The 27,315-nt window shown below is 32.4% G+C and overlaps 3 protein-coding genes across 4 annotated transcripts; all 3 read right to left on the bottom strand.

Annotated features, from left to right (window-relative positions):
* Positions 1–86: 86 nt before the first annotated feature.
* Positions 87–7,270, bottom strand: LOC114177611 (TVP38/TMEM64 family membrane protein slr0305-like). 2 transcript variants are annotated; one of them, XM_028063027.1, is made up of 9 exons: positions 6,982–7,269; positions 6,426–6,487; positions 6,061–6,115; positions 5,524–5,622; positions 5,147–5,233; positions 4,645–4,761; positions 1,463–1,555; positions 1,158–1,188; positions 87–484 (listed from the first exon to the last, which is right to left on the bottom strand). In XM_028063027.1, exons 1-9 carry the CDS (start codon positions 7,075–7,077, stop codon positions 300–302), a joined length of 825 nt encoding a protein of 274 aa, XP_027918828.1. In that variant the 5' UTR covers positions 7,078–7,269; the 3' UTR covers positions 87–299. The 2 variants fall into 2 exon arrangements, with proteins under 2 accessions (XP_027918828.1, XP_027918829.1); XM_028063028.1 differs by lacking the exon at positions 4,645–4,761 and having other exon boundaries at positions 6,982–7,270.
* Positions 7,271–11,872: 4,602 nt separating this feature from the next.
* On the bottom strand, positions 11,873–14,254 carry LOC114179439. The gene has a single exon (XM_028065782.1). The coding sequence runs from the start codon at positions 13,831–13,833 to the stop codon at positions 12,115–12,117; it is 1,719 nt and encodes a 572-aa protein (XP_027921583.1). The 5' UTR covers positions 13,834–14,254; the 3' UTR covers positions 11,873–12,114.
* Positions 14,255–19,382: 5,128 nt separating this feature from the next.
* On the bottom strand, positions 19,383–26,965 carry LOC114176084 (UPF0613 protein PB24D3.06c). Its single transcript, XM_028060996.1, has 9 exons — positions 26,537–26,965; positions 26,084–26,160; positions 24,891–24,996; positions 24,068–24,160; positions 23,898–23,963; positions 22,264–22,409; positions 20,941–21,049; positions 19,887–19,951; positions 19,383–19,768 (listed from the first exon to the last, which is right to left on the bottom strand). Exons 1-9 carry the CDS (start codon positions 26,735–26,737, stop codon positions 19,621–19,623), a joined length of 1,011 nt encoding a protein of 336 aa, XP_027916797.1. The 5' UTR covers positions 26,738–26,965; the 3' UTR covers positions 19,383–19,620.
* Positions 26,966–27,315: the final 350 nt, after the last annotated feature.

The following is a 27,315-nucleotide window of genomic DNA, read 5'->3' as shown; positions in this document are numbered from 1 at the left end:
ACGTGTTAGGATAAATTAGTAATGTTTGTGCATACAAGATTGAAAGAGCAGAAAAAATTAGGGAGAAGACGTCAAGTCACAATCCAGATTACAAAACTGAAAACCATAGAATAAGATGAACTTTTCTGCCGTTAGACAAATTCAATAGCCTCATTTTGATTGTATGACTAACCATGTATGTCACCAAAAACATTTCTAATTCCAAAACTGTACAAATCACAAATAAGCAGCAGCTACTGTTTAAAATAAAAGAATGTTCTTTAAAAGGAGGGGTGGGGAAAGAATTTACACACTGGAATTTAATTTTCATGTTTCTCTTCATTCTGATCTGTCTTATTTATGAGAGGCTGATTGAGATCTACTGAAGGTTCAGTCACAATTGGTAGCTCTGGTGAAGATGCATTGTCATCCGTATCTTCACACTCGGCCAAGGCTTTATCTAAAGCAGACTTGGCAACTTTAGTAACCCATATCATGAGAACCACTGCCCATACCCAAAAATAATATTTCAGCCAGGCATTAATCAAAGAAAATAATAGACCCTAGGTCTTAAACAACTTTTTCCAAGCTCAAAATCTCAGCTTTCGTTATGGTCTATAATTAACTGTGGATTCTCCAATATTATACTTCTGTAGTCATAACCACATGAAACACATCATTCGTAACATTACATTACACATTAATTCTAAATAACAGTAACATGCTAATAAAAGAATTAATCTATGTGAAAATCTTGTTTCCTAACATAACTTGCCACGTTTTCCCACGAGACCACACTCCATATATTGCTGAAAATCCAAAGCAATATAAGCATAAACCAGCTACAGAATTGACCAAAACATTTGAGTAAAATGAGATAAATGGTGTGCTATCACTGGTTTGCTTGCTAAAACTTCAAATTCATTTTCTTCTGCCCGGCACTTAAAATTTAATAGGCAAAAATATGCACAAAAAAATAAAGCCGCTGGACAGAGTATGCAAGTCTTATAAGCCACTCATTCGTGACCCGGTAATTGCAGCTGAGCTGCTAGTATACAGAGCACAAAACCTCACATGCAAGGAAAAGAGGAGCAAGACACGCAGGAGAAAGAGAACAATTTCTGGATAGAGCATGCTAGTTTCACATTCTATGTTTGTGCGGATACCACATAACTTACCAGATATCAACAAGCCAGCAATGATCCAAGGCTGCATCCAAAAGACAAATAAATGTATGTTACATATGAGATAAAGCTCATCTATTTGATTCAATCAAGACAATCAAAGGTATTGGATATCCCAGATCAACTATAGACATGGTTACATTATAATATCTAGATAAGTGGATGCCAACTTCCTCTTACCAAGCTGCTTTTGTGAGACTTCGTAAGGTGAGGTTGAGTAAGCCTAGTCCACTATCTAAGATGATATATTATCAAAACATTAGATGTTAATATAAGAAATAAAGCATAGTTTTTCATACCAAATGAGTCTTTGAGAATTCGCCCCAACCACGTGTCACTTCTGATATATCCTTGAGCGTAGTTCCGACATATACAAGAGCCAGTGTTAATGGCTACAACAATAACAATAAAACATTTCAAATTCAGACTAATGCAAATAGTGATATACTTGCTAATACTCTACAAACATCAAACTTAAATATTCTTAATAGCTTAATTTAATGCACTTTCTTCCTAGAACATAAGTGGTGAACAAATAAATCACAAGGATGATTACTTGTTGAATGTACTTGTTGATCCAATATTAACATAGTTCACATTTAAATCAACTGATCTCAAACTTCCCATATTTTTACATGAAATTTTAAAGTTTAACAATATCCACTATCCATTTCTATGCACAACATGCTTTCAATGTGGCACAACTAAAGATATGGCATGGATAACTCCAAAGTTTAAAGTTGTCATGTTTTTCCATTAATCATGTTAGATAGCACATTTAATACATTTTAGATATGGGAATATAAAAATAAAGGTGCTTCGTCACCTTTTTTTAATTGGTTCACTTTGATATTTAGGGTCTTAGTCAAGTCTATTGAACTCCAAGATACTATTATTTTGTCACTTTGATAATTTTTTCCATTGATTTGATTATTCCCAAGAATTTTTTTTTCTATACGTCAAGCTTTTCTCTACTAAATTCAAAATCATTTGGTTTTCCTGTTAAAATTGTGCATAAATAATTCTTGTGCATAATTGTCTTCCCAATTTCTAGTCTCTTTGACTTCACAAGAGATTATTTTCCATCAAACATTAGTGATCACACACAGTAGCTAATTGCTATTGCCGAAAGAAAGAATCTACACATGGCTGAACTTGATCATGCCTTCTTCACCATAATGATCCTTTTCACTTTTAGGGTGATACATTTCTAAAAAAGTAATTGAAACAACTTAATTCCTTTCTCTTCTCTTCACAATCAAATTCCCCACGCTCCTTTGTAACCACAATAGGAACGTTACCCCGTTTGTCTCTATGTCTTGGGATGCACAAGTTTTGTTCATGACCTCATTCTAGGTAAAGAAAAACTCTGCAAAATCTCTTGAATTCCCTTATTTGGGTTACTCTTTCCTCTGAAATAGCTATCATTGTTTTTTATCCTCAACTTTAATGACATCATTTTTACTAACATCCCCTTTTATTAGACTTGCCTTTTCATCTCCTATTTTGTTGTATTAGATACTATAGATTGTAGTGGTACTTCCTCATTGACCCTCCAACCTCATCAGCGATTTCAATTACCCTTTTATTCGTCACTTGCTACAGTTTTCTGTCTAGTGTAGTTGTTTTTAGCTCTGCCAACTCATCTTCTCCATTCCTTCTCCTTTTGGAAAATGCACTTATATTGTTTATGAATGACAAAAGTGATGATATTCAATGACTCAAATCCAACCTTTTCAGTTAATTTCAGACAAAAGACTCTGGACCTTGCACATACATTTTAGGACTGAAGTTTTGGCATTCTAACTAAAGCCAATATACTAGATTGTCATCCTAGTGATATTAAGCTTAATCCAGGTTAAGAAGAGCCCTTAGAAGACCAAAAAACATTTAAGCATACTCAATTATCTCACTGTGGTGACTCAATCAGATGTCATGTGTAATCTTCAAAACATAAAAAATGAATAAGGACAAGGACTGCTATATGAACATACAGGCAATGCCAAAAAATCACTTGTTATTGTAATGCGGAGAGATAGGATCACTATCACATATGAGATCTAGTTCTGGGTATTGTTTTCAAATTGGAGGTCATATGATTTGGGCGTAAGAAGTAGAGCATGCTAGATCTCAAGCCAAAGTTGATTATCGTGCTATGATAACAATTGCATGCAAGATTACCTGGCTTAGGCAACTACTCCAACAACTAACAAAATTTATTTGAGACAATCAAGTTGCACTTCACTTTCATCAAGTCCAATCTTCCATGAATAGACCAAACACAAATAGATTTTCACTTAGTAAATTGTAAGAGAGAAGGTGCTTTAAGAGGATATCACAATTGACTTTGTCAACTCAGACCAACATGTTTATTAAATCCCTTTGAGGCTCTCATATTGACTACATCTGTGACAAACTAGGCTAATATGATATACAAGCTCTAGCTTGATAGGGAATATTGATTACAGGTTAAATGTGACAGACTAGGCTCTCAAGGATGCAGTGCACCAATTTAGGGGTTCGATTTATTCTTATGTATTCATAAATGATTTCATTGTACACTAATATGTGATTATAAAACAAGAGGTATGTGTGGACATACAACTCATAACATTCAAATACATTTCTTCTTTTATAAATCGTATTCTTTAATAATTTAATATTGAAAACCATCTGGACAATTTTTTTTCCTAATACTGCATGCAAGAAGTGACAACCACAAGAAAACCCAATTAATTCTTAGCAAGTTTTAATTTTGTAACTAGGACTGGAAAAATATCAGATTGACGGACTTAAGCCTGACCTACATCACAATTACTTAGCCTGAGTCTTGCCCATTTATCTATAGTAGACTATTTTGAAAGCCTTGACGTACTTCTTTTAAAGTTTGGTCTGGCCTGAAAGCCAATTTACGTGACTTGTTCTATAAAAGACCAGTGGACCTTCTTCATCACCTAAATTGTTTCAATTTTTTAAGATTAATGTTAGTTGTGGTCCTCTCCAAAAATTAAATAATTAAATTTTATTAAAAGATCATTACTACGGAATGTATGAGAAAATTAAAAAACTCAACACTACTATTATATAGAAATAGAAATCAAAAAACCATTGTCCATCAAACATGGTATCCAAATTATTTTTAATAAGTTCATACTAATCCAACAAAAAACTCAAGAATACATCCACAACGAGCGAAACTCCACAACAGAAATTGACAAGCTAGTCTTGCAGGCCTGGTAGGTTTTTTTCATAGCCTAAGCCTGGCCTTTTTTAATTAAATAGGTTTTCAAAAAGCCTTAGCATGGCCTTAATATTAAACAGGCCAAGTCAAGCCATAGACCCTGACAGCTACTTGTGTAATAGGTGTAGACAAAATCAAGGTGTCCACGAATGATTTTCTTATTCGTAATGCATGAGAATAGAAATTCATTGCTATGGGTAAGGCCTCCTACATATAATTTATCAGAGATAAAGAAGATACCATCATTCCTAACCAGGAAGTCAGCGTGTATTCCCCTAATGGAACAGGAGTCACAGACAGGAAGTAATTTAACAAGCTAAATGGTACAAAAGGAGCAAGCCGAAGGAGTATCGAAATCTGTAAAGACGGAGAAGTTAAAACATTCAGATATTCAGTTGTGAAGAAAGAAATGAACATGATATCATGAAAATATGATTAAGCAAAAATCTAGCACGATAATAGCCTTACTAAACAATTATCAGTATACATAATAATAGCCTTTCTTTTTTGTTTTAACAGGCAATCAAACTTATGCATCATAATTCCAGACATTTCACACTATACATACTATGACCCGGTTGCTCTTCTTGAGCCAGATCAGAAACAAGAATTCCAAAAGAACAAAACAAGATAAAAAACAATTGGAATATTATAAAATAAACATCAAAAGCACAAAAACTAGAAAAAAAGTTAATGAATGTTGGAGATGTAATAAAACCATTCAATTATTGAGTCTACAAACCTTAAAGCCAGATTTCTGAATTGCAATTGTCACTAATTTAAACTGAGGGTAATCCTTCAACCTTGAAACAACAAGTGATTTCCCAATCTGCATAGATAGAAAATAAAGGAATAACCTCAGGAAACAAATAACTATATCATAATACAGAAACAAGTGGACCAAGAAGCCGCACAATCGGAAGGCTAAGAAGATTTCAAGGACAATGCACATGAAGAAAGGCAAATCGATACAGAGCATATTGTACTACTTGAGAAAAACTTAAATTCATAATTTTTACCATAGCAACTAGGGAACTGAAAAGTCAATCAATCATGCCATAACTCTATTTCTCTCTAATTTGAAAAAGATTCTAATAGATACAAAACTAGAAAACTTACTGTTCTACCAACAAGGAATGCAGCTACAGCACCAACGGTTGAACCAATAGAGTCAGCAATGAAGCCAATTGGAAGGCCAAATAGATAACCACCCCCAAGCTGAACAAAAAGTATCAGGTAAAGTGACTCAAAAAATTATTTCTGCCTTTGGTTTATTAGGCTTACTTCTTTATCAGTTAATTGAAAAGGAGATGTAAAGCATTGAGAGAACTGTTTATAATGCACACACTTTGTTATACAATAATGGAGGTGTTTGGAACATACATCAAACTATGGGTACAAATATATCTTATAGTAAAAGTAATAGTATAGTGCAACAATGTCACCTATTTTGCAGAACTTAAATAGGTAAATGATGACCCGTGACAAATTCAATTTAAAATTTATAAGTTCTTAAAGGAAGGAATTGCAAATACCAAACAATTTTTTAAAAGAACATTTATCAACGAAAATGCAGACAGGCAACAGTTCTTAAGCAGGTAGATGAGAATTCTATATTCTACAAGAAGTACAATTTGAGGTATCAAAAAGTCTTACAGTAAGTACTGAGGCTGGAACTGCCAAGATAGTCAATGGAATGTAAACAGCTATCCTGAAAATTACCAAAGAAACATGGGTTCACAAATTCACTATTCAAGTCAGTTGTTATCTTGAAATGTTAATATGCCCATTTGTATATGCGTACACATATAAAATTCCTTTCCATGATACTATGAATGGCATAAAGCCTATCATGAATGAAAGCACATGACAATCTCCTGTAAAGATGACCTTTACAAATTGCAGCCCAAAGAAAGCAATTACATGATAGAAACAAGTATCACGATTCTGAGATTTTAAAAGAAAAAAGGTGATAGTCACCAAGTCGAAATTTCAGTGGTTAATAATTGAAATACACTTACAGAGCAAGTGGACCCCATGGCCCAAGATTGCTGTCAATCCATACCAATAAGTCCTTCAGAATCTGTAGAGCAAAAATAGAGGGTAATAGATTCAAAATCTCCACGCAATGGGAAAGAAAATTCAAATGCGGTGCTTATAATAAATAATACAGTAAAAGTAGCATTGTAAATTGTATGCACGAACAAGGGAGTGGGGATTCCCACTCGTGAACAAGGAAGTGGGGATTCCCACTCGTGCAACAAACTCGCTATGGTCTATTCTTTTCCGCTTTTCACAATAAGAAACCAAAACAAATTCAAACAAAATCTTCATTTTCTAATGATATTCCAATTTCAAAAACTGCACAATTTGCTACTAATGTTATTATCCCGTGATTGAAATTCCTGTATGCAAACACCACTTGAAAAATTTCCTACCTGGAAGTGAGTAATGAGAGAATCAACTACTGTCAAACCCCATTTCATGTTCAAACAAAAAGAACTAAAAGAACTAGATGTTTTGTCTTGTACAGGAAAATAGAAGAACCCAGCAGTGAAATTGGATAAAAAAAAGAACCTTGTCAACTGGGAGAGTTAAACAAGCTACAACAATGGCGGCAACGAGAAGTAGCAGAAGAGTGATGTTGAGAGCAGAGGTCCACGTGAAAGGCATGTTGGTTGGTTCACCCACGCCCCCAAGGGAGAAAGGGTTGAATCATCACGGGTCTTGTCCTTTGATCTTATCTGATCATTCTCTCCCACTTTGTGTCTTCAAAAATTAATTCCTGAACAACGCACAATGACCACTTTCTTCCCTCTGGAGGTTACTTACAGCTCTCACTGTACACTTCACCATTTCTTATTAATGTCTGATAATGATGTTTTGGACTATCAATATTTTACCATCTTTAGAATAGAATGGAGTAAACATATTTTCACATACAAAATTCTTTTACACTCATTTCGTCCTTATCCTTCATTACGTCTTATTCTTTATTCTCTTTTATAAATACAAAATTTATTTTTCTATAATTATTTTACCCCTATAATATGTATAAATAAATGTAATATGAGTCAAATTATCATTATTTTTAAAATTTTTAAAAATTTTTTAATTTTATTTCACACTTTTCTTTTAGTAATTTTTATTTTATTTTTCTTTATATATAAAAATTTCCTTTGCTAGAACTATTTTATTCTTATAATAGATTATCAAACAATAGTTATTGAGGTTAAAGAATTTTTTTTTCTAGACAAACTCCTTCATCTTATTCTTAATACAAGAGAAATTTATTTTTAGAACAAATTTATAGTATTTTAATAAGATAAATTTTATTTACTTTTATTAAATATTGTGAATATGCAATTTTTTATTGATAAATAATGAAAATAAATTTTCAAATTATTAACCATAATATAGATACTATTCTTTTAAACACAATTTTTTTTCTTTTTCATGCTTAGCCGCAAAGATATAAAAGTTAACTCTAAATGTGGTTCTAACTAGTTATAACTTGAGTTATGTGTTAAAGTTTAAATAAATATCAATTTTGAGTATTTTTTCAAGAAATGGATGACTTAATCTTATAAAATTATTATTTTTATTAAGAAATGAATTATTCATTTTATAAAATCAATTTGTAAGACAAAATTTATATATAATTATAATTTATAAATTGATTTTATTTGTAGTTAATATAAAATTTTCAACACACCTTTTATATTGAAACAAATATATTTCAAATCTAAAATTAGATATTAATAAATAGTTAAAAAATGATTTATTTGCAAATATAACAATAAAATCAATAAATAATAAATTTTGTCAAAATAAACTTTAACCATCTTAAATTTAACTTAACTTTATAAAATAATTTTATAAAATTGAATTAAAATTATCTTAATTTTTGGGTAGAGGAGTAGGATGGTGATAGTTGTGTAACAAAAGCAGATTATCAATGTTAACTCCTACTAATTAAAGGATTTTTTGTTGTTTCATTAATTAATTGAGTATCTCTAACTTATGTCAACAACACTTAATTTTGTCCATCCTTGGATAAATGATTTTATTATCCATAAATAGGTTACTTAGACCAATACAAATATATGTATGGTATGTATTAACTATTACTAATATGATCCACTACTTTCTGTTCAAATTTTGGCATAGTTAAAGTTTAAATTTATTTTGTGTGATCCACTTTAAAGATCTCTCTGGCAAGGTAGCTGTGAGAATGAAAAAAGACAGAAAGAGGAAGAAGATGGACCATAAATAGGGTCAATTATTGAAGCTGCAGAACCGTCAATAATTAATGGACCGGTTCTAGTGTTATCACAATCACACTTTCACTTCACAGGTTCAACCCTCTTACTGCTTATTAAATCACTTTAGTAAAAACATGTGAGCCAATGGAAAATATTTTTATCTTTTAATTAAAAATACAATGTTATAATTATGATATAATTTTAGCTTTTGACCCGAGTTGCTGAGAATATATATTAGAAGTATTTCTTTAAAAGAATAATTTATCTATCTATATATGTGTATGTGTTATGAGAAGTTTATTTACAAAAGAGGATACATTACATAATGTCATGATAATGTTTAGACTTTAAAATAATGATAGTGTTATGAAAAAAAAAATAAAAATTTATCTATCAAAGTGTGTGCACTGATAGATCGACTATATTTTATTTCTTTGTACTTTATGATATTTTATTTTAATTGTTTTAATATTTTACGTCACTCATAATTCTAAATCTAAATAAATATGTTTCTTTTCATATAGAACTTCTATAATACATTTTTATTTTTGTTTTCGTTTTTTCTTGTGATTGTTTTTTTAATCCAATAATTGATATCATTTAAGGAATAAAAGAAAGTTAATAAAATTAAAGTTTGAAAACATGATCGCTAAATTTCACATTGAAATATTTTTACTATAGATAAACACCAGATTACAATATCTTGATATATTAAAATTGTGTTAGTGCAATAAAAGAAAATTAAACATATGAGAATCGAGAGAAGATCGACACACTTAGAAAACTAAAAGTGTCATAATTTTATATTTTGGAGATATCGAAGGCAAAGTGGTTGGGTCCAACAAGCTAGTCCATCAAAAAAGAATGGACATTTTTAATCTACTAGTCCGTTTTGGTTCGGTTTCTCTAATCTGTCAAATTGGCGAGTCGTCTGTCCTGACCCGGTGACCAATTTTTATTTATTTATTTTTTAAAATTAAAAATAATTAAAAAGATTATATTTGTTATATTATACTTTTGTAAAGATGAATTATAATTTAAATCATCAATAGAGTAATTTAATTATAATAGAGTAATTTAACATATAAATATGATGAATATTTTAATTTATCCAATTAAATATATTAATTAATCAATTAAAATCTTAGAAAATATTTATATGATTAAATATGTTTTAAATATATATATATATATATATGTAAACAAAATTTTATGAATAAAATTTTTAAAAATTAGAAAATTTAGAAAATAAAGTAGTGGATGAGTTGTAATTCCTGACCCATTTTATAGTGGGAGTCAGCCTAGCCCAACCTATTTTTGGCGAGCCAAGAACAGGACAAGCCAAAATGAACGAGACTGATCTGTTTTGCCACTGGAGATAATGTACTTAAGGAATGAGAGAATTGTTGTTTCAATGTGGATAAAACTTAAGTCATTGTATATGAAAAAATATTTAATAGGTAAACTTTGTTTGAATTAAGAATTATATTCATTTTGATGAAAAAAACAAGAACAACAGTGAAGCAACTAATAAATGTTAACAAGATATAAGATAACATTGAGGTTGTTAACATTGAGGTGAAACTCGAGGATGAAAATATAGTTTTGATGTTTTTAATGTTTTGCCTAAATTGTTTGAACATTTTAAAGGTGTTTTGGTATAAAATATGGATATTGAAATTGGTTTCATTTAGTAATCACTATAACATAGGGTTAGAACAATTAGATCTTAAAACAATTGTGTTCACGTGGAAATTTGATAGACATGATATATATGCAACAACATAAGGAGTTTGTTGACGATTAAGAAAAAGTTTGTCTTTTGTGGAAATCAATGCATGAACTAAAATCAAACTCACTATAGTGGTACAAGAAGTTTGATGATTTCTTGAAAAAGATGGGATTTTAGAGGTACATTTATGATAGACAATATTATTATAGTAAACCAATTAGATATAAGATCAATGAACTCAAGAAATTTGAGATGAAAAATCTTAGTTTCACAAACCAAATACTTGGAGATAGATAGAAAGATGGATATGACGATTGTTACATCACCTCAACAAGATTACTTGAAGAAGGTTATTGAAGGGTTGAGATTTTGCAAAAAAAAAAATTGTGGATACTATAAAGCATACTTTTGGATATGTTTTTTAATTGTTGGAACTACAATTCATTGAAAATCAACTTGTAAAAAATAGGATTACTATTAAGACAAAATATATCATGTTCAAAGTAAGGATGAAAGAGACTCTATAATTAAAAGGAATGTTATGATGGTTGTATTTTGTGCAAGACCATGTGACTATTTAGTGTAATAGTTAAAATGTTATATACATAACTAATTATCAAATATATCATGAAAAAGCTATACATTGATGTTAGACTATACATTTACGAGAGGTCAAAATCACAAAGATTGATTCACAAGAGAATCCTACACATGTGTTTACAAATTCTTTACAGCTATCAGAAATCATCTACTATACCACGTCTAATAATATTAAGTTTAAATAAATTATCTATCGTGTAATCTTTGTATTCTTATAATCAATATTTTATCGTATTTGTCAATGATTTTTCGTTATTTCTAGTTCTATATAAATAAACCCATGCGGAGATCTAAATCTCATTCTTCATAACCTTAAAAAAAAGTAGGTTTGATATATTGTGTTTAGAATATAAATATTATGAAATTCAATTTAGTTTCATATGTAATTTTAAACATGATATATTGTGAGTTAAAACATATATGTTACAAAATCAAGATTATTACAATGTTTTTTAACATTATCTAATTATTACAATATTTTTTAACATGATTAACAACACAAATTAACTCTATCCTCCCTTCCATTGCTATTTCATGACCACCAAACATGCCACAGCTTGTGGACAAAGAAAAACAAGAATAGTTGCAGAAAACCAGAAACAGAATATATTAAAAAAATTATTGGAGCTCACAAATAATTAATGGACCAAAGGGTGACAATGAAGTTCAGTATTCCATGTTTCAGGGTAGATACATGCCAGAGTAAAAGCGAAAGAGGTGCATGTGTTAGAGATATCTATAAAGAAGTTTGGTATAAGTATGCTGCAATAATTAATTGTAACCCTCCTCTGCCAACAAGAAAACCATAATTATGAAACTCATCCCTTTCCTATAATATAACTAAATATATCACAACCCTGTAAAGAAGAGATATTCAAAATAAAAGAACAATCTTTGAATGATACTATTGATCATATCATATAGATGGTAAAATGTGTTTTGAGGAGTTAATAAAATCTTCTGCTAATCTACAAGTGGAACAATCTCACGTATACATAACTCAAACAAAAATATATGAGCAAGAAAGAATACAAATCTAACTACATAGAAACAACAATACTCCAACCTTAATAGTTTTCAACCCAGAAAAAAATGGTTTGGTTGGTTCAAATGCTATCTGGCACAAAGGGCATTGAGAAGAACATGAGACAACATAAGATCCACGAAATATTGATGTCCAATTTGGCCATCTCTCCACTTCATCTTTGCTGGAGCTCTTCCATAGTGTACTCCATCGTTACACCTGTTATCAAAATGCCATGGAAATGTCATATCAAAGTTATCAATCACACCAGACACAACTCCTGATTCCTTCAATTTCTCCAACAACACACCATTGAAAGCCTCCATCTTGTTAGGATTGAAAGCCAGTGACCTTGCATATCCACCAGTTGCAACCGTAGTCCGGTAAAACACTCTTCCCCATGCCAACCCTCTTTGCTTCACTCTCTTCATAATATCTCTCCAAAAGGATGCTGCATAATCTGCTCCGACAGAGAATGCTCTTATGTTGCGCCAGTGCACGCCATCATGCAGGCCAGAGTTCATGATCACAGTGTCAGGAACCGTATCTTCTGAGAAGTACTTCTTTATCAAATCTTGAAACCCTTCATCTCTCAGAGAATCCAACCCCAGATAGTTCTGCGTTTCATTCCAATGCCCGTTGAAGATGCTTGTGATCCTAACTTTTTGAGAAGGGTCTTTTGGGTTGGAAAAGTTCCAGTCAAATCTTCTGGGAACAGAACGTATTTCGGGCAAGTCCAACACAAAGTTGAGCATGTTCCTTATTGTGTCGACGTGATTTGAATCGCCCCAGAAGAAAATCCATCTGTTCTTCAAGCATTTCCAAGCAGACTCAGCTGAATACAACTTGAATGAACAATGAGTTGAATACACCCACCCATTACTCTCTAGAATTCCCAAGGAACCATCACACCAAGGAGCTTTGCAAGGAAAATCCGACCCAAGGCACCGGTACCTGCCATCATTTCCAATGGTGCAGTCATCATTCTTTCCATGCCTTGTCCACCTTCCACTCCACACATCCCTGCCAAAATCTGAGGCCTTGCAAGACTGCAGCTCCGGTAGCTGAACACCGCTTTTGTAGAATCTGATTGCAAAATTTCGCAGCATTCGGTCATAAGAAAACCTCCATGGGGTGAACTTCAGACCTTCAAAGTGCCTATAGAGCAGAATTATAGTGAGATTGTAAACCCCATCAAAATCTGGATGAACCTGCAGTGAGATTGAGTAAGAACCATTGCTGAAATCTTTCACCAAAGGCCTAGATTTCCATGATTCCCCTGAAAGATCAGCCTCAAAGTAGTCCCCACCTAAACAACGAGGCTTCCCTGAATCATCCAGTGCTTGAAAACTAAATTCATGCACATCACCAGCTGAAAGCTCTATCACCTCCCCACCATCCAACCCAGGAATTGAAATCTCCACAGCCTTGGAATCTTCACAGGGTATGCCTCCACGAGCTGACCATCTAGCTATGAGATTTGAAGTGAAGTTGGGTTCTAACTCACTTGAAATCCAACTAGTGTGCCCCTCAAGTAGAGGGGATTTTTCGCCTAACTTTTCATACGGAGTGAAGTTCACAGCACTGTACGGAGAGACGAGGGTTAAATTAGGAGAATGAAACCTTACAGCAAGATAGTCCTGTTGATACCTCCAAGCTTGAAAGATGCTCCTTACTGTGCACCCATCAATGCTCCAAACCACAACCATTCCAAGCAAAACCAAAGCAGTGAGCAACCCAACACGCCAATGAAGCATTGGAATGGACCATAGAGCCCATTGGGGCGAAACCACAACCTTCTCTGCCATGGCATCACCCCAGAACAACTACCAACAAATCCACCCTCCAATACCGCTAAAGTTGCTATCTTTTGACGACAACACGCCAAACCACAAGAGTGCCTTAAAAGCACAAGAGTCGATTTTCCCGAGGAAACAAGAGAAGCAAATCTTGACGAGTGAAAAAAAATGGAAAAACAAATTTTGGGGTTGCTCACAACAAGTTACAAGACATGTTTACAAGTTTCAGTGTAATGTGTTGTTCTGTAAGAGATAGAGTTGCTGGATATGGGTCGATGTGAGTTCCTGAGGAAAAGGAAGGTTTTTCTCAGTGTGCTTCACGAAAGTAGCATGGCAGATTTCAGACATGGACATGTATGTCCAAAGAAGATGTCAAGCTCAGATTAATCATGAACTTTACATATTTTTTAATTACATTTTGATTTGCTTTGTTATAAAGCTGTCGATTTTTCCCCCTTCTCCTGTTTCCAATTCTAATCAATCAAAGCTGTCTTTTTTGCTCTCTTTTGTTATTGTTATTAATTACTCTGACCAACTATTAGAGGCGGATGTGATTAAAGGACGAAGTTAATTTACATATTCTAATTACTAATGAGACAAACTCTTAATCTTTATTATGAAAGTGTGGGATATTTATGGTAGTTAATTAAGTGTTCTTTGTAATTGATTCATATGTATGCTTATAAATATTTCTAATGATTAATGAGACTAACTCTTAATCTTTATTGTGGAAGTGTGGGATATTTATGGTAGTTAATTGAAGTGTTGTTTGTTATTTGGTCATAAAAAAATTATTCCGTAGTTTGTGTAAAGTTTGTATTATGTTTATTTTAATAATTTGAGTGATTAACAAAAGATTTGTAGGTAGATAAGTTATAAAATCATTAATAAAAGAAATAGTATTATACAACTATATCTTACTATCAATTAAACTTTTGAACAATTCTTAATCTATTTTATCTTATTAATTTATTTTTTAATAAGCGTTTATAATAAAAATGAATAAATTCATTATATATAATAAACTTAGTTTCTTTTCTTAAGTAATAGGTTGTTCACTCTGTCATAAACTGTTATATAATGAATTTTTCAAATTTTAAATCAATTATTTAAAAATTATAGTTCAACATAAAATAAAAAAATAGAACTTAGATTTCATACATTTTATATAAATGATTAAAAATATCATGTTATTATAAAATCAATGCATTTATTTTCATTATTTATAGTTGAATGTTTTAATTCTCAATTATTTCAAACTTATTATTTTGAAAACATGTATTCTAACAACATATACACAGTACAAATTATTAAAAAAAATTAGGAAAAAAGAAATAATGCCGTTGGGCATAAGGCTCACTTAAAGACAGTGTTGTCACGGCACCGACACCAAACAGTTGGAACTGATAGTCACAGTGATAGCCAAATTTTATCTCAAATTTTGATTGAAAATTATTTAAATTAGCGAAAACTTAATATTTTATTTCATTAAGTTAAATTTTAATTTTTAATAATTTTTATCATGTCACATGTAAATATGTATTTAATTTTAAATTTAATATTTTTAGAAAATATTTATTAATATAATTTAATTATTTTCATGCTGATTTACTTAAATGTAAAATATTATTTAAAATATTTAAAATTGAAATATAAAATTCAAAGTGATAAAATATAAATGATAATATAAGAGAATAAAGAACTTGAAAATGGTAGAGTTTTTTTTTTCAAATAATAAATTGAACTTCCTTGACATGCTATCAGATGACCAAACATGATAGTTTTAATGTATTTTTCTTCTGTTAAACTTTATTATATAATTTTTTTCTTAATTTTTTAATTATGAAATATGTATTTATATATTGCTATGTTTTGTATGTTGTTATATATATATATATATATATATATATATATATATATATATATATATATATATATATCTTTTCATTCTTTAATTTTGTTTTTGTTTTAAAGAATATATATTTTAATGTACAATTTTTCATCTTGTTTGAATAGTTTACTCTGTCTTCCCTTTCATTGCAATTTGAATTATATATGATATTTATTTTTGTAATATCAGTATAAAAAAAGTCACTTTAATAGTCTTTAATATGATATTTATTTTTGTAAAAAAAGTATTTAAATAATATTTTAAATGGTTTAAAAGTAAATATAGATTTATAAAAATATGAATGAGAAACAAATTTTATATATCTTTAAGCCTTTATTATATCTTTAAATCAAACATCATTTTAATCTTTAAGCGTGTGGTGGTGAGGACAGCAAAAAAAGTTGATATTAGATTTGACGATTCAGAGCAGTGCTGGGTGAGTGTGATACATGTGACATTGTAATATTCGGATTCCTGTAAATGAATGAATGAACGAACGTGCTCTGTTACTACAGGACAAACTTCACTCCCTCACCTCCACACACCTAACATCATTAAGTATCATAGAACTACAAAAACATGTATTAATTTTGGAACAAGTTTTTCTCACATTTGGCATTAGCATCCGCACATATGGTGAAATTTATGTTGATTTTCAAGTTCAGTTATACATACATATACTATTATTTCGTGTTTCTATTACAAGACATTTTTCCAGAACTTATACATCATGATCTTTTATATAAGGTATTTTATTTTTTATGATATATTTTCTTATTATTTTTATTAAATATTTTTGAAATCTGTTCACAATAGGGGTGGGCATGGATAGGATTTTTAATTATCCAATCTACATCCATTTTAGATCTAAATAATTGGATTACATTTTTGACCCAAATCCATTTTTTTAGCAAAAGTAGTTTGGATTTTTTTAAAATTCATATCCAAATATTTGGATCAAGATTTAAATCCAATCCAAATATTTGGATAGAGTTCAAAATCCAGAATCCATTTTTTATAAAACAAATTTAAATTGAATTTTTTAAAATTTGTATCATTAAGGCCTGGATGGGCTTGACAACCTGGACGGGCCCAACGACCCGAACGGCCCCGATGACCAGGACAACCCAAACGGGCCCGACAACCCGAACGGGCTTGACGACCTGGACGGGCCGGACAACCCGGACGGGCTCGACAACACGAACAGGCTCGACAACGCGAACAGGCTGGTCAGACCCGTCCGGGTCGCCGAGCCCGTCCGGGTCATCCGCCCCATCCGGGTCTTCGGGCCCGTTCAGGTCATTGGGCTCGTCTAGGTCTTTGGGCTTGCCTGACTCGTTCGGGTCTTTGGGCTGTCTGATCTGTTTTCGTCATTGGTCCTGTCTGGTCCGTTCGGGTCTTTGGGTCCGCGTGACCCTGTCGGGTCTTCAGGCCCGCCTTACCCGTTCGATTCTTCGAGTCCGCCTGACTCGTTCGGGTCATCAGGCCCGCCTGACCTGTTCGGGTCTTAGGGCCTGCCTGATCTGTTCGGTTCTTCGAGCCCGCTTGACCCATTCGGGTCATCAGGCCCGCTTGGCCCATTCGGGTCTTCGGGCACACCTGGCTCATCAGGTCATTGGGCCCGCCTGCCCCGTTCGGATCATCGGGCTCACTTGAATTTTTCGGATCGTTGGGCTTGATTGACTCGTTCGATTTGTCGGGCCCGCCTAGCCCGTTCATATCTTTAGGCCTACCCCACCTCTTATGGTCGTCGGGCCTGCCCGATCCGTATAGGTCGTCGAGCAAGGCCTGTCCATGTCTGAATTTAGCATACTACATCTCAACCTTTAGTCTACCCAACTAAAAATTTAAATTGAAAATTTGGATTGGATTTTTTGGATTATCCATATTTAAAAATCTTGATTTATAAAATGGATATCCAATCCATAAAATATATAAAATGTATATTAGATTGAAATCTAGATCCATTAAATGGATTTTAAATGGATTGAATTTTTAATAAAATAGATTATAAATAGATTGGATTGGAGCAAAAGTGGATTGGATCAATAAAATTAGATTTTTTGCCCACCCCTAGTTCACAATGATTAAATATTTATTGAAAGACTTAATTAAATTTTGAGTTTTTTATAATTTTTATGGGATATTATTAATTAAAGTTTTTATTAAAAATTAGATATTAAAAAATTGTACATTTATAGATCAAAATTTTTGACAATTTTTTTTCTGCTAATGAGGTGACAAATTTACTTTCTTATAACCACTTATTAATAAGTATGAACTTTTATATTTAATAAAGTAATAAGGTAATTAATAATATGATTAATGTGAAATAACAAATGATTTTTATTATTTTAATATTATTAATAAAATCTTACATTTCTTAATATTTGAAAATAATGGAATAAAATAGCATCACATAATTGATAAAAAATTTAAACGGTAAAGAAACTCAATAAATAGAAAAATTTTATGAACTTAAAATTTGATTAAGTTACTTTAGAAAAATTATAAAAATTAATTAACTTGTCTGTATTTGTAAAGATAATGTCTTATGATGAGGGGACAAAACATAAGGTTTTCGGTATGTTTCCCGGGGAAATTCCTCCTTATTTGCATCACTTTGCATTTGTGAACAGCTGGTTCTACACTTCTCTTGACCTTTGGTGCAAATAAGTGGCACCTAATCACCCAACGTTTTATTTCATTTATTTGTTTGGACAGAAAAGTTAAACATTTTATTCTGAAGAATTTCAAAGATATGTTTATTTCACAAACAAGAAGATTTTATGTATATACATAACTGGCCAGTTTTCTCATTTTAACTTGAAATTTTTTGTTGTCAGTATACCTGAAGAAATTTACTGGGTGATGGACACAAGGACACAAAAAAGAACCCGCCGCCTCACGAGTCAACACTACTCACAGACGCGGTCAATTTATCGGCTTTCCAGAGTTTGAACGCAGGTTTCATTCATGGAATCAGATAGGCTGAGCTAAGTCATGTGGCAATAGTGCTGTGAATGATTGCTACAGTAAGATATATCGGGACACAGGCATTGAGATTGATACACAAACAAAGCTTGAAGAATAGAGAATATTATCTCACGGTTGCAAGTTGTGGTCATGGAGCTACCAGGTATGCACCAACGCATATTTATGGGAACCAAATGAGGTGATAAAATGGGATATTAGACAATGCATGCAGCTCTTCTAAAAAGATTTAATGTTGACCGAAAATAATAGCCGTCATGAAAGAACACTTTAACCAGCTGCTCAGTTGTTACCAACTCCACCCAACCATCACCAACCACTACAAATCATTTCCATTTGTGGATACTCAAGGTAACTAATCTTACTTTAGAGTAGACTTTCACGTTACTGCAATCTCCAATGGAAGCAAAGGGTCGAAGGTAACTTAGCATATTACCACTATTAACATTGACAGAATCTGATGAGTGTAAGGAATTAACAATGTGAACTTAATTATATATTTTCACAGAAAAAGATGATTCATTCTCATGTCGGTCTTGTTGTTCGGAAATTATTTTTGCACCGACATTAGCAACTAAATAACACGGGCTTCTATTCCACTACATGTCTACACACCTCAGAGCAAATCCTGGCAGGTGGAAACATCAGAATTGCCTAAAACTGTAGAAAAATGTTCCCTGGGTAAAAAATAATATATTGAAAAAACAGATATACCACTTCTCTTCTGAGATGATAAATATTAACATCTGTTATATCAACAAAAACTAAGGCTGCAAATGGCTACCCCAACAAATTCAAACCCTCCACCCCAAAAAAATATATATGGGAGAAAAAGAAGAAAGATTGAGAAGGGAATCAAAACTATCATAACAATAAGAAAAAAGGCATTGAAAATCGATAGAGACATCCAACTAACTCCATGGATCATCCCAGCCCTTGGGTCCCTCTCTTTTTAAGAAGTCAATAATAGCATCAACAGCCTCTTCAACTCTGTTAGAGAGGGAGTGATTTCCATATTCGATCTCTACTTTTTCTGCTCCTCCCATCGCTCCGCATAACCTGCATGGATTCAAAATGCACCCCGTGACCATGAGATCGGCAACCATATATCTCAATCCTCTCAAATTGCACTTATTGAATAACAAAAACTGGAACCAGATAGGATTAGAGGTTTTACCGCTGAACAAGAGCTTTCTTATCAACGTAATCTGGCACATATTCGTCACTCATTGAAAATATAACCTGCCAAACCAAGGCATACCATAATGACAAACTTCCTCCAAAAATTTTTTCCTTACAAGAATTATTGGCAGATCTCAGGTTTTATGTCTTCGTCTCTAATAGAATAATATTTATCACATTTACCAGTAGCACTTATAATGTATGGTAGAAAATAGTAGCAGATATATGAAAGTAATATCATCTACACTGTTGCTTGACATCATTCAGGCTAAGGTTAATATTGAGCTACAGTTGATAATTTGAAAACGAAAAATTTTAAGCCTTCTTTTTTCGGTAATTGGGAGCACTAGCACTCTAGCATGATATAAACTTAGATATAACCTCTACACAGCTTCTCAATCACCGGTAATTGGGAGGACTAGCACTCTAGCATGATATAAACTTAGATATAATCTCTACACAGCTTCTCAATCACTGAGCCAGAGGTAGCATTTTAGCTTTTTTTACTATATATATATATATATATATATATGCCTTCTTAAGATGTCAAATTACATTTCAAACGAAAAATGTCATAAACCTTCTACAGAAATGAAAAAGAAGCAAGAAAACTTCTGCTATTATGACCAACAAATGAAGCATAAAACTGTATAGCAATTGATCAGCAAGGTATCAGTTACCACAACTGTATTCTATCATAAATTAGTTGAATAAACTTAGTTTGGATGAAAAAAGAAGCAAGTAAACTTCTGCTCTTAACGTATTGAGCATAACCCGCAGCATAGCAAATGACTGGTCAGCTTGGTGCAAGTTACAACAACTGTACTCTATCATAAATTTCTTGAGTAAACGGAGTCAGTTAGGGATTTAGTTTCAAACAGCCTCTGAAGCCTATAAATTGGAATCTGTATTCAGTGCAAATGAGATTCAATCAACAAAAATTTATATCCATTTCCTCTCAATATTTCTCTCTATCAATTCTCATAATCAGCCCAGAAGGATTTTAGAAAAAGAGAATAAAAAGTTATGTTAAACAGATATATGGTCACCTGACAATGTGTGTTAGACATATGCCCCAGCCTCATCCTCAACTGGTCTTCACTCAGGTCAGAACTGAACATGTCATCATCGCCATTATATGAACATAGGGAGTGATACCTACAAAATTAACTTCTTTTTAGAACAGGAACAAAAAGCATGGGATTATGAGACAACAAACACCTTTTTGCCATATAATTATTATCAACTTTGGCAAAAAGTTAAACTTTTCCAGCGTGCCAACATGTTGTGTATGTGGTATTGCTACATTATGGACAGAAAGGTACTTAAGGATGGAAAAGGAGGAAGGAATAAAGTAAATAAGCTTTCAAAAAAGATATTACTTGATAAGTCAAAGTTGTGTATTTGACATCTGATATAGCCTAGTTCAAAATCAATATCAAACAACTTAAAACCATTTACAGATATCTAGTACATCACTAAATCAAAACAGTAGTAGAGGAATTTCAGCATGAACCAAACTTGGCCTTTTTGCGCCTTTTTGCAAACGACACTGATACAGCCAAAAGTAACTCGGCCTTTTACAAATATACAGTATAAAACTAGCTTATTTGGAAGCTTGTCATCAAAACAACAGTAGAGGAATCTTGTCATGAGCAAAACTTGGCACTTTGCAAAAGATATAGAGGGTGGCAAAAGGGGGCACTCTGACTAGTTATCATTTGGGAATTTAGCATCAGCTGTATGTAGAAAAGGTAAGTCATGAAAGGAGATTTCTTTCTTTTATTCTTAGTAATTCAATTCAATAGTGAATATACACTAAAAAAGTATTATTTCCCTTGCTTTCTCTGTTTTCTCCTTCTTCTATGTGACTATCAGAAATCCAGAATTCATTTATAGGTTCTTCTGGATCCCAAAAACTCTAGTCATCTGCCAAATTAAGATTGGGGTAGACAAAATCACAATTGGAAAAGCTGGAGCATTTAGTGGAAATTCCTGATGAAGATGGCCAAATAATAGGCATTTCAAAAATTCAAGAATACTAACAAATAATTCATTGGTAAGCAGCTCTACCATAGGAATTTAAATATTTTATTGACATGTGCAAGAGTGTGATGACCGTTTCTTAGCACACCTAAAATAATGATAAAAATGCTAAAGAAGATCACGTGGTAGAACATGCCAATCTAGGAATTACCCTATACAAACCACTTTGGTTTGATAATTGATGAGCAAGGATTATTTTACAATTGAACATCCCATTTCCAAATAACGTATCTTAAAAATCAATCTTAATTCTACATCTTAACCTATTGACTGACATCAAGCTTGTCTCAGTGTTTGTGATGGTCTGATAATAATTCCACACTCACCTATAGGCGGTTATTGGGGCACTAGGATCTGCTTCCATTGGCATTAACTCTAAACCTCGGCCTTCACTTATCATCTTAGCAGCCAAGTCAATCATTGAAGCTGTGTGAGGGAGCGTAGCATTATATTCCCTATCACTGACAGGAGCCTGAACAATTAAATAGATATAGAAAATTAAACATTCATCCAAAAAACAGATGGGATGAGATGATATTATATATTGATTTTGATCAAATAAAACATCCACTTTCTTCTTTTAGTTTTAAAACTGACAATTCAATGCATAGATATATGTATATTAATAGAACATTATTCGACAAATATTAGAAATTCTACAAGGCTATCATCATAACAATTGAATCATTTAATTAAAATAGTAAATTAAAGCAAAATAATTGCTCTAACTCGTTATTGTGTAATTAAAATATATCTTACACCTAATAGTATCAAATACCAATATATTTAAAAATTACATATTATACTTATATTAAACATAATGGCATATCCTATTCTGTAGCTGAATTTGCCTTGGTGGACTTCTAAAAGCATGTAGGAGGAACTATAATACAAAGAGTCATGATAACTACTAACCATTTGTTATGTTGTTAACCCCCACCTTATGCAGGTTATATTCTAAACGAGCATTGGAAATAAAATAGAACGTACACCAGTTCAAGCGAAACCACAATTAGGTTCAGGCATGTTAACGAGTTAACAATAACATTCTCTGGAGCTAGTTATTAACATTATGATTATTAGTGATACGAATGAGAAAGCTGACATCAATATCCCGATATATGCTATAAAATATCTCATATTTCTAGAACTAGTTCCAATATTAACATTCTAATTCCTAAGCTGTGCTGATCAGGTAACCATAATAAACAACAAGGTTAGTAGCATCATTCACGTGTTACATAGTAATATATACAATGCAAATTGAGGTGAGGAAATGAAGTTATCAGTTTATCAAGAATAGTGAATGGAAATCGTAATGCACCAGTGTTTAGAGAAGGGAATAAACAAAAGTTGTTGTCACGGTTTATCTGTTTCTCAATAATAATTTAACATAGATTGTAGTATACCAAAGCAACCATTTTTGTTCACATTCATATAACTACCTATATACTTAAACATATTGATGCAGTTTCCTTTCAATGTTTTCAGGTTCTAAAACATCAAAGATGTGTATACTTCACAATAATTGCAACTTGATGCAAACATAATTTTGTATGAAACATATAACAAACATAATTCTTTTTCAAAAACATGTTATTCATCTTTATATAAATATTCTAAAGATTTCAGAAAAAACAAGGAAAGTTACTTCAAAGTGAAGACAATCACATCCAGTCAGATTGTAGGCTCCAAAATACCATCTAATGACTCAAACCCGTTTTAATATATCGTTATGACCTTATGTGTGTTAAGATAGCAACCTAAATTAGGTGAATCGGGCCACTAGTCTCATCCGAAAACATGACTATTAGAAGAATAAGACCCGTCAGAGTGAAATGCCGTCATTTGAGTGGCATAATCGCAACAAATTAAATTAGGCTACCATTTAAAAAAAAAAACATGTAGATGAAAAACAAATGGAAGAAGGAAGTACATTGATCCATCTATCAATGTGTACCTGAAAGATGGCAGCACGAACTGCTCGGGAGCAAGCATAATTTGTGCGCATGTAATGCACAATATCCTAAATAAAATGTCCAAAAAGAACAAGAACAAATTTAAATTTCACAATGAATAACTGTAGCAAGGGAAGTAGAAGTATAGCTAGGATATGAAATAGCATATAACCTGACAGCCGGTACTATGCCCCAGCAATGCCACGCCTTCGGATTCCTCTTTGTTAATTAAAAAATTAATCAGCTGATCCAGCTCCTTGGCGTCCTACAAAATGACATCAACAAGCATAAGAATCAAGGTAACCATCTTTGTTGATCAGATAGAAATATTAACATTGCACCTTTCAGTAAAACATAAGAATGAATATATAATGTACTTTTAAAAACACATTATACCTTGAGAACGGCAAAATATTGAGATACCACATATATTTTAAATACATGTTACTTGAGGCTGCAGTAACAAAGTTAATGCTCCTGGACTCTTAGAAATTAGGATCCTTAGCTTGCCATATTTAACAAAATAACTAAATTCTGAGGATATTGCTGGGTCAAGTAATGCTAGAAGTCACACTAATTTAACAGCAAAAATAATTACTTCTAAACATCTGATGAAGAAGTCAATGCTGCTGTCCTTTATTCTTTTGGATTATTAAACAAACAACAGAGTTGTCTTCCACAAGAAACCTAAGGTCAGCAGTAAGCACCAAGACCAATATTTGATTCATATTGCTCATGGTAAGGAGATGCTTTTGCAAAAACTAAGCTCACTATATCAAAGGTAAAAGGCATTTACCGACTAAATCAAAACAATGTTTTGTCTTTGGTGTTAGTGGAATCATATGGTAGCTTATTATCGTCTTAATAATTCCACAATTTCGAGCTAATCATGTAAAATTAATGGGCGAAAATCTGTTTGATATAATGTGTTATAAATACTTCACAGCAACCTGTAACAGCACAGCATCACTGGGAATTAAAATTTAACTGATTACTTGTTGCAGACTGGAGGTGCCGTATCCACTGTAAGAAGATGACATAAGAAATTGAACTAATGACCAATTCTCACGGTCCAGAGCAATTGCCAAAGGTTCCAAGTATCTACAAGAAGATGAAGAAAATGGATGTCAGATAGACACTATTCTAAGGTTTGCATCTACGGGTGGAGGTTAAGAAAATGTAGAGACCAGTATAAAATTTCTATTAATAGATAAACTAATAACAATACCAACTTCTAGGAAATATATCTTCAAATGAAAAAAAATTAAAATCATACATCAATTCAAAAATAAGTTGTTGCCACACAATGGAATAGGATTAAAATAATACGTTTGGAAATGTATAAAGAATTATCTATATTTATTTTAAGTGTTCCAATAGTTATTTTAAAGAAACCAAATTTATAATTACAGAAAAATTGCCACACAAAATAAATTTAAGAAACAACTGGATACAAATTGCTTATTTTTTTATTCCGTAGAGCTTCATTAAAATAGGTAGAGAAAAATATAAGCTTTTTAAGCTTATTTGCGTAAGTTTCAAATCCAAACTTATGAATAAGCTCACATTTTATACGGTTGCAGGAACTTACTGTCCACGAGCACCCTTATCTCAATCATGTTAGTCATTAAATACTCAGAAATCCTAGATAGGGCTTTAAGCAAAGAAAGCCAATGCAATCACAGAACACAAACATTAGGTATTATCAATCGAACCTAGGGGGAGAAAAGTTTGGCTTTAAAAACACCGATATAAGAAGACGAAATAGTATTCTACTTCGAGAATGAAAGAAATGAAACAATTTGAATACATAGGAGGGGAGGGAAACAGACATCAATATATAGACCAACACAGAGAAGAGATCTATTTCTGAACAGTTCAACTCAATAGCTTGTAAAATTCAATGACACCACTCATGCACCAAACGTACCCGACTGCTAATTAAATCGACATGCTTGAAAATTTTCTCAATGATCCCACAATTTTCTTTTATTAATACTCAGCATTCATTGGCTTGAAAAAATCATTGTTGTTCCTATTCTCATCTATGTAATATAAATTCATTTTTTTTACATTATATATTTAATTTAAGAAATTACCAATCAAATTATCATAAGTTCTAAAATCATTCTCGTTCAGATGATGAAAGACACATAGCTTTGAAATAATCGAGCAGTACGATACGTACGAAGTAGCAAGAAAACCATCGGTCAATCCACCAATAAAGATGACTTGCCGCTTGAAATCGCCAGTCTTAAATGCAACCTGAAAAAAAAAAATCTATAATAAGGCCCTCCTCCATGAAAACCAGAAAGCGTAAACAAAGCAAAAGAGGAATTGGAAAGTAAAGAGACAGTGACAGAAACTGAACAAAAGGCAACTCAAGTGCGAGCGAGATTCACGAATGAAAAAACACAATAAAGAAAAACACGCAAACACTAACGCTTACACAGCACACTAATAATTACTGTTTTACTTTCTTTCGAAAAAATCAGAGATCTCGAAGGTCGAATACAATGTAGAAGAGTAGGTGCGATATTACTAATATCGAACAGAAGATTAGTTCGAAATCATAATCATCCACAAGCAAATCAGATTTATACGCATAAAAAAAAAAAAAAAAAACAAGAAGGTAACGAACCTGAATAGGTTTGGGACCGTACTTGAAAAGAACTCCTCGGAACTGATTTCTGCGGACGACGGGGCCGCCGGTGTCGGTTGAGGCAGCGACGGCGGAGGAGTTTGTGGACATTTTCAAACTGCTTGAACGACCGGGTCGAACGATTCCGAAGAACCAGGACGAAGAGGAAGAGGAGGAGGAAGAAGTGAGAGAAGGATTCATTGGCGCGTGAGCGGGTCCGTTAGATTATAGCCATGATGTGATGGTACTACACCTACTGTGGTATCGGGATTCGAGAACCAAAACGGAAGATCCCTCCAAGTTCCACATCATGACAGAGCAGGTTACCGGTTACGTTTACAGAGTTTGGATCAGAAAATGTCACCGGCTCGCGACCGCGTACTTCTCACGCGCGTGTAAATCTTGCGGAGTATGATTGCTGCTGCCGGTTACTCTTACCCGGTGGCTGAACTGTCTTCTTAGAAAATAATAATAAACACATTTCAATGATAAAAAAAGGACTTTATTTGAACTTACAAACTTTTAAAATGAAATAATAATAAACAAATTTCAGTGATAAAAAAAAAGGACTTTATTTAAACTTACAACCTTTAAAATGAAATTTTGCTTCAGTTAAGACAAATAAAACAATAAATTGAAATTTTGCTCCTTTCTTTTCGTTTTCTATTATTAGAAGAAAAATGTGACAATTTGTTAATGGGTTAAACAGAATTTGATACCTTAAATCAGTTATATTAAAATTTGTACTTCTAAACTTTTTTTTTTCAATAATTAACAAA

Source organism: Vigna unguiculata, chromosome 3, assembly GCF_004118075.2.
Source record: "Vigna unguiculata cultivar IT97K-499-35 chromosome 3, ASM411807v1, whole genome shotgun sequence".
NCBI lineage: Eukaryota > Viridiplantae > Streptophyta > Magnoliopsida > Fabales > Fabaceae > Vigna > Vigna unguiculata.
The sequence above is the reverse complement of the archived record's forward strand: the minus strand, read 5'-3'. Positions and strand labels throughout refer to the sequence as shown.

Excerpts from the sequence above, each read along its gene's own strand:
- LOC114177611 (XM_028063027.1), bottom strand. The coding sequence starts at position 7,077 with ATGCCTTTCACGTGGACCTCTGCTCTCAACATCACTCTTCTGCTACTT. Across the intron at positions 5,234-5,523 it reads CATTCCTTGTTGGTAGAACA|ATTGGGAAATCACTTGTTGT; the intron begins GTAAGTTTTCTA and ends CTATCTATGCAG. Across the intron at positions 485-1,157 it reads TGCTGGCTTGTTGATATCTG|TGGTTCTCATGATATGGGTT; the intron begins GTAAGTTATGTG and ends GGGTATGGGCAG.
- LOC114179439 (XM_028065782.1), bottom strand. The coding sequence starts at position 13,833 with ATGGCAGAGAAGGTTGTGGTTTCGCCCCAATGGGCTCTATGGTCCATT.
- LOC114176084 (XM_028060996.1), bottom strand. The coding sequence starts at position 26,737 with ATGAATCCTTCTCTCACTTCTTCCTCCTCCTCTTCCTCTTCGTCCTGG. Across the intron at positions 22,410-23,897 it reads TTCGTGCTGCCATCTTTCAG|GCTCCTGTCAGTGATAGGGA; the intron begins GTACACATTGAT and ends TTAATTGTTCAG. Across the intron at positions 19,769-19,886 it reads AAGAAAGCTCTTGTTCAGCG|GTTATGCGGAGCGATGGGAG; the intron begins GTAAAACCTCTA and ends GAATCCATGCAG.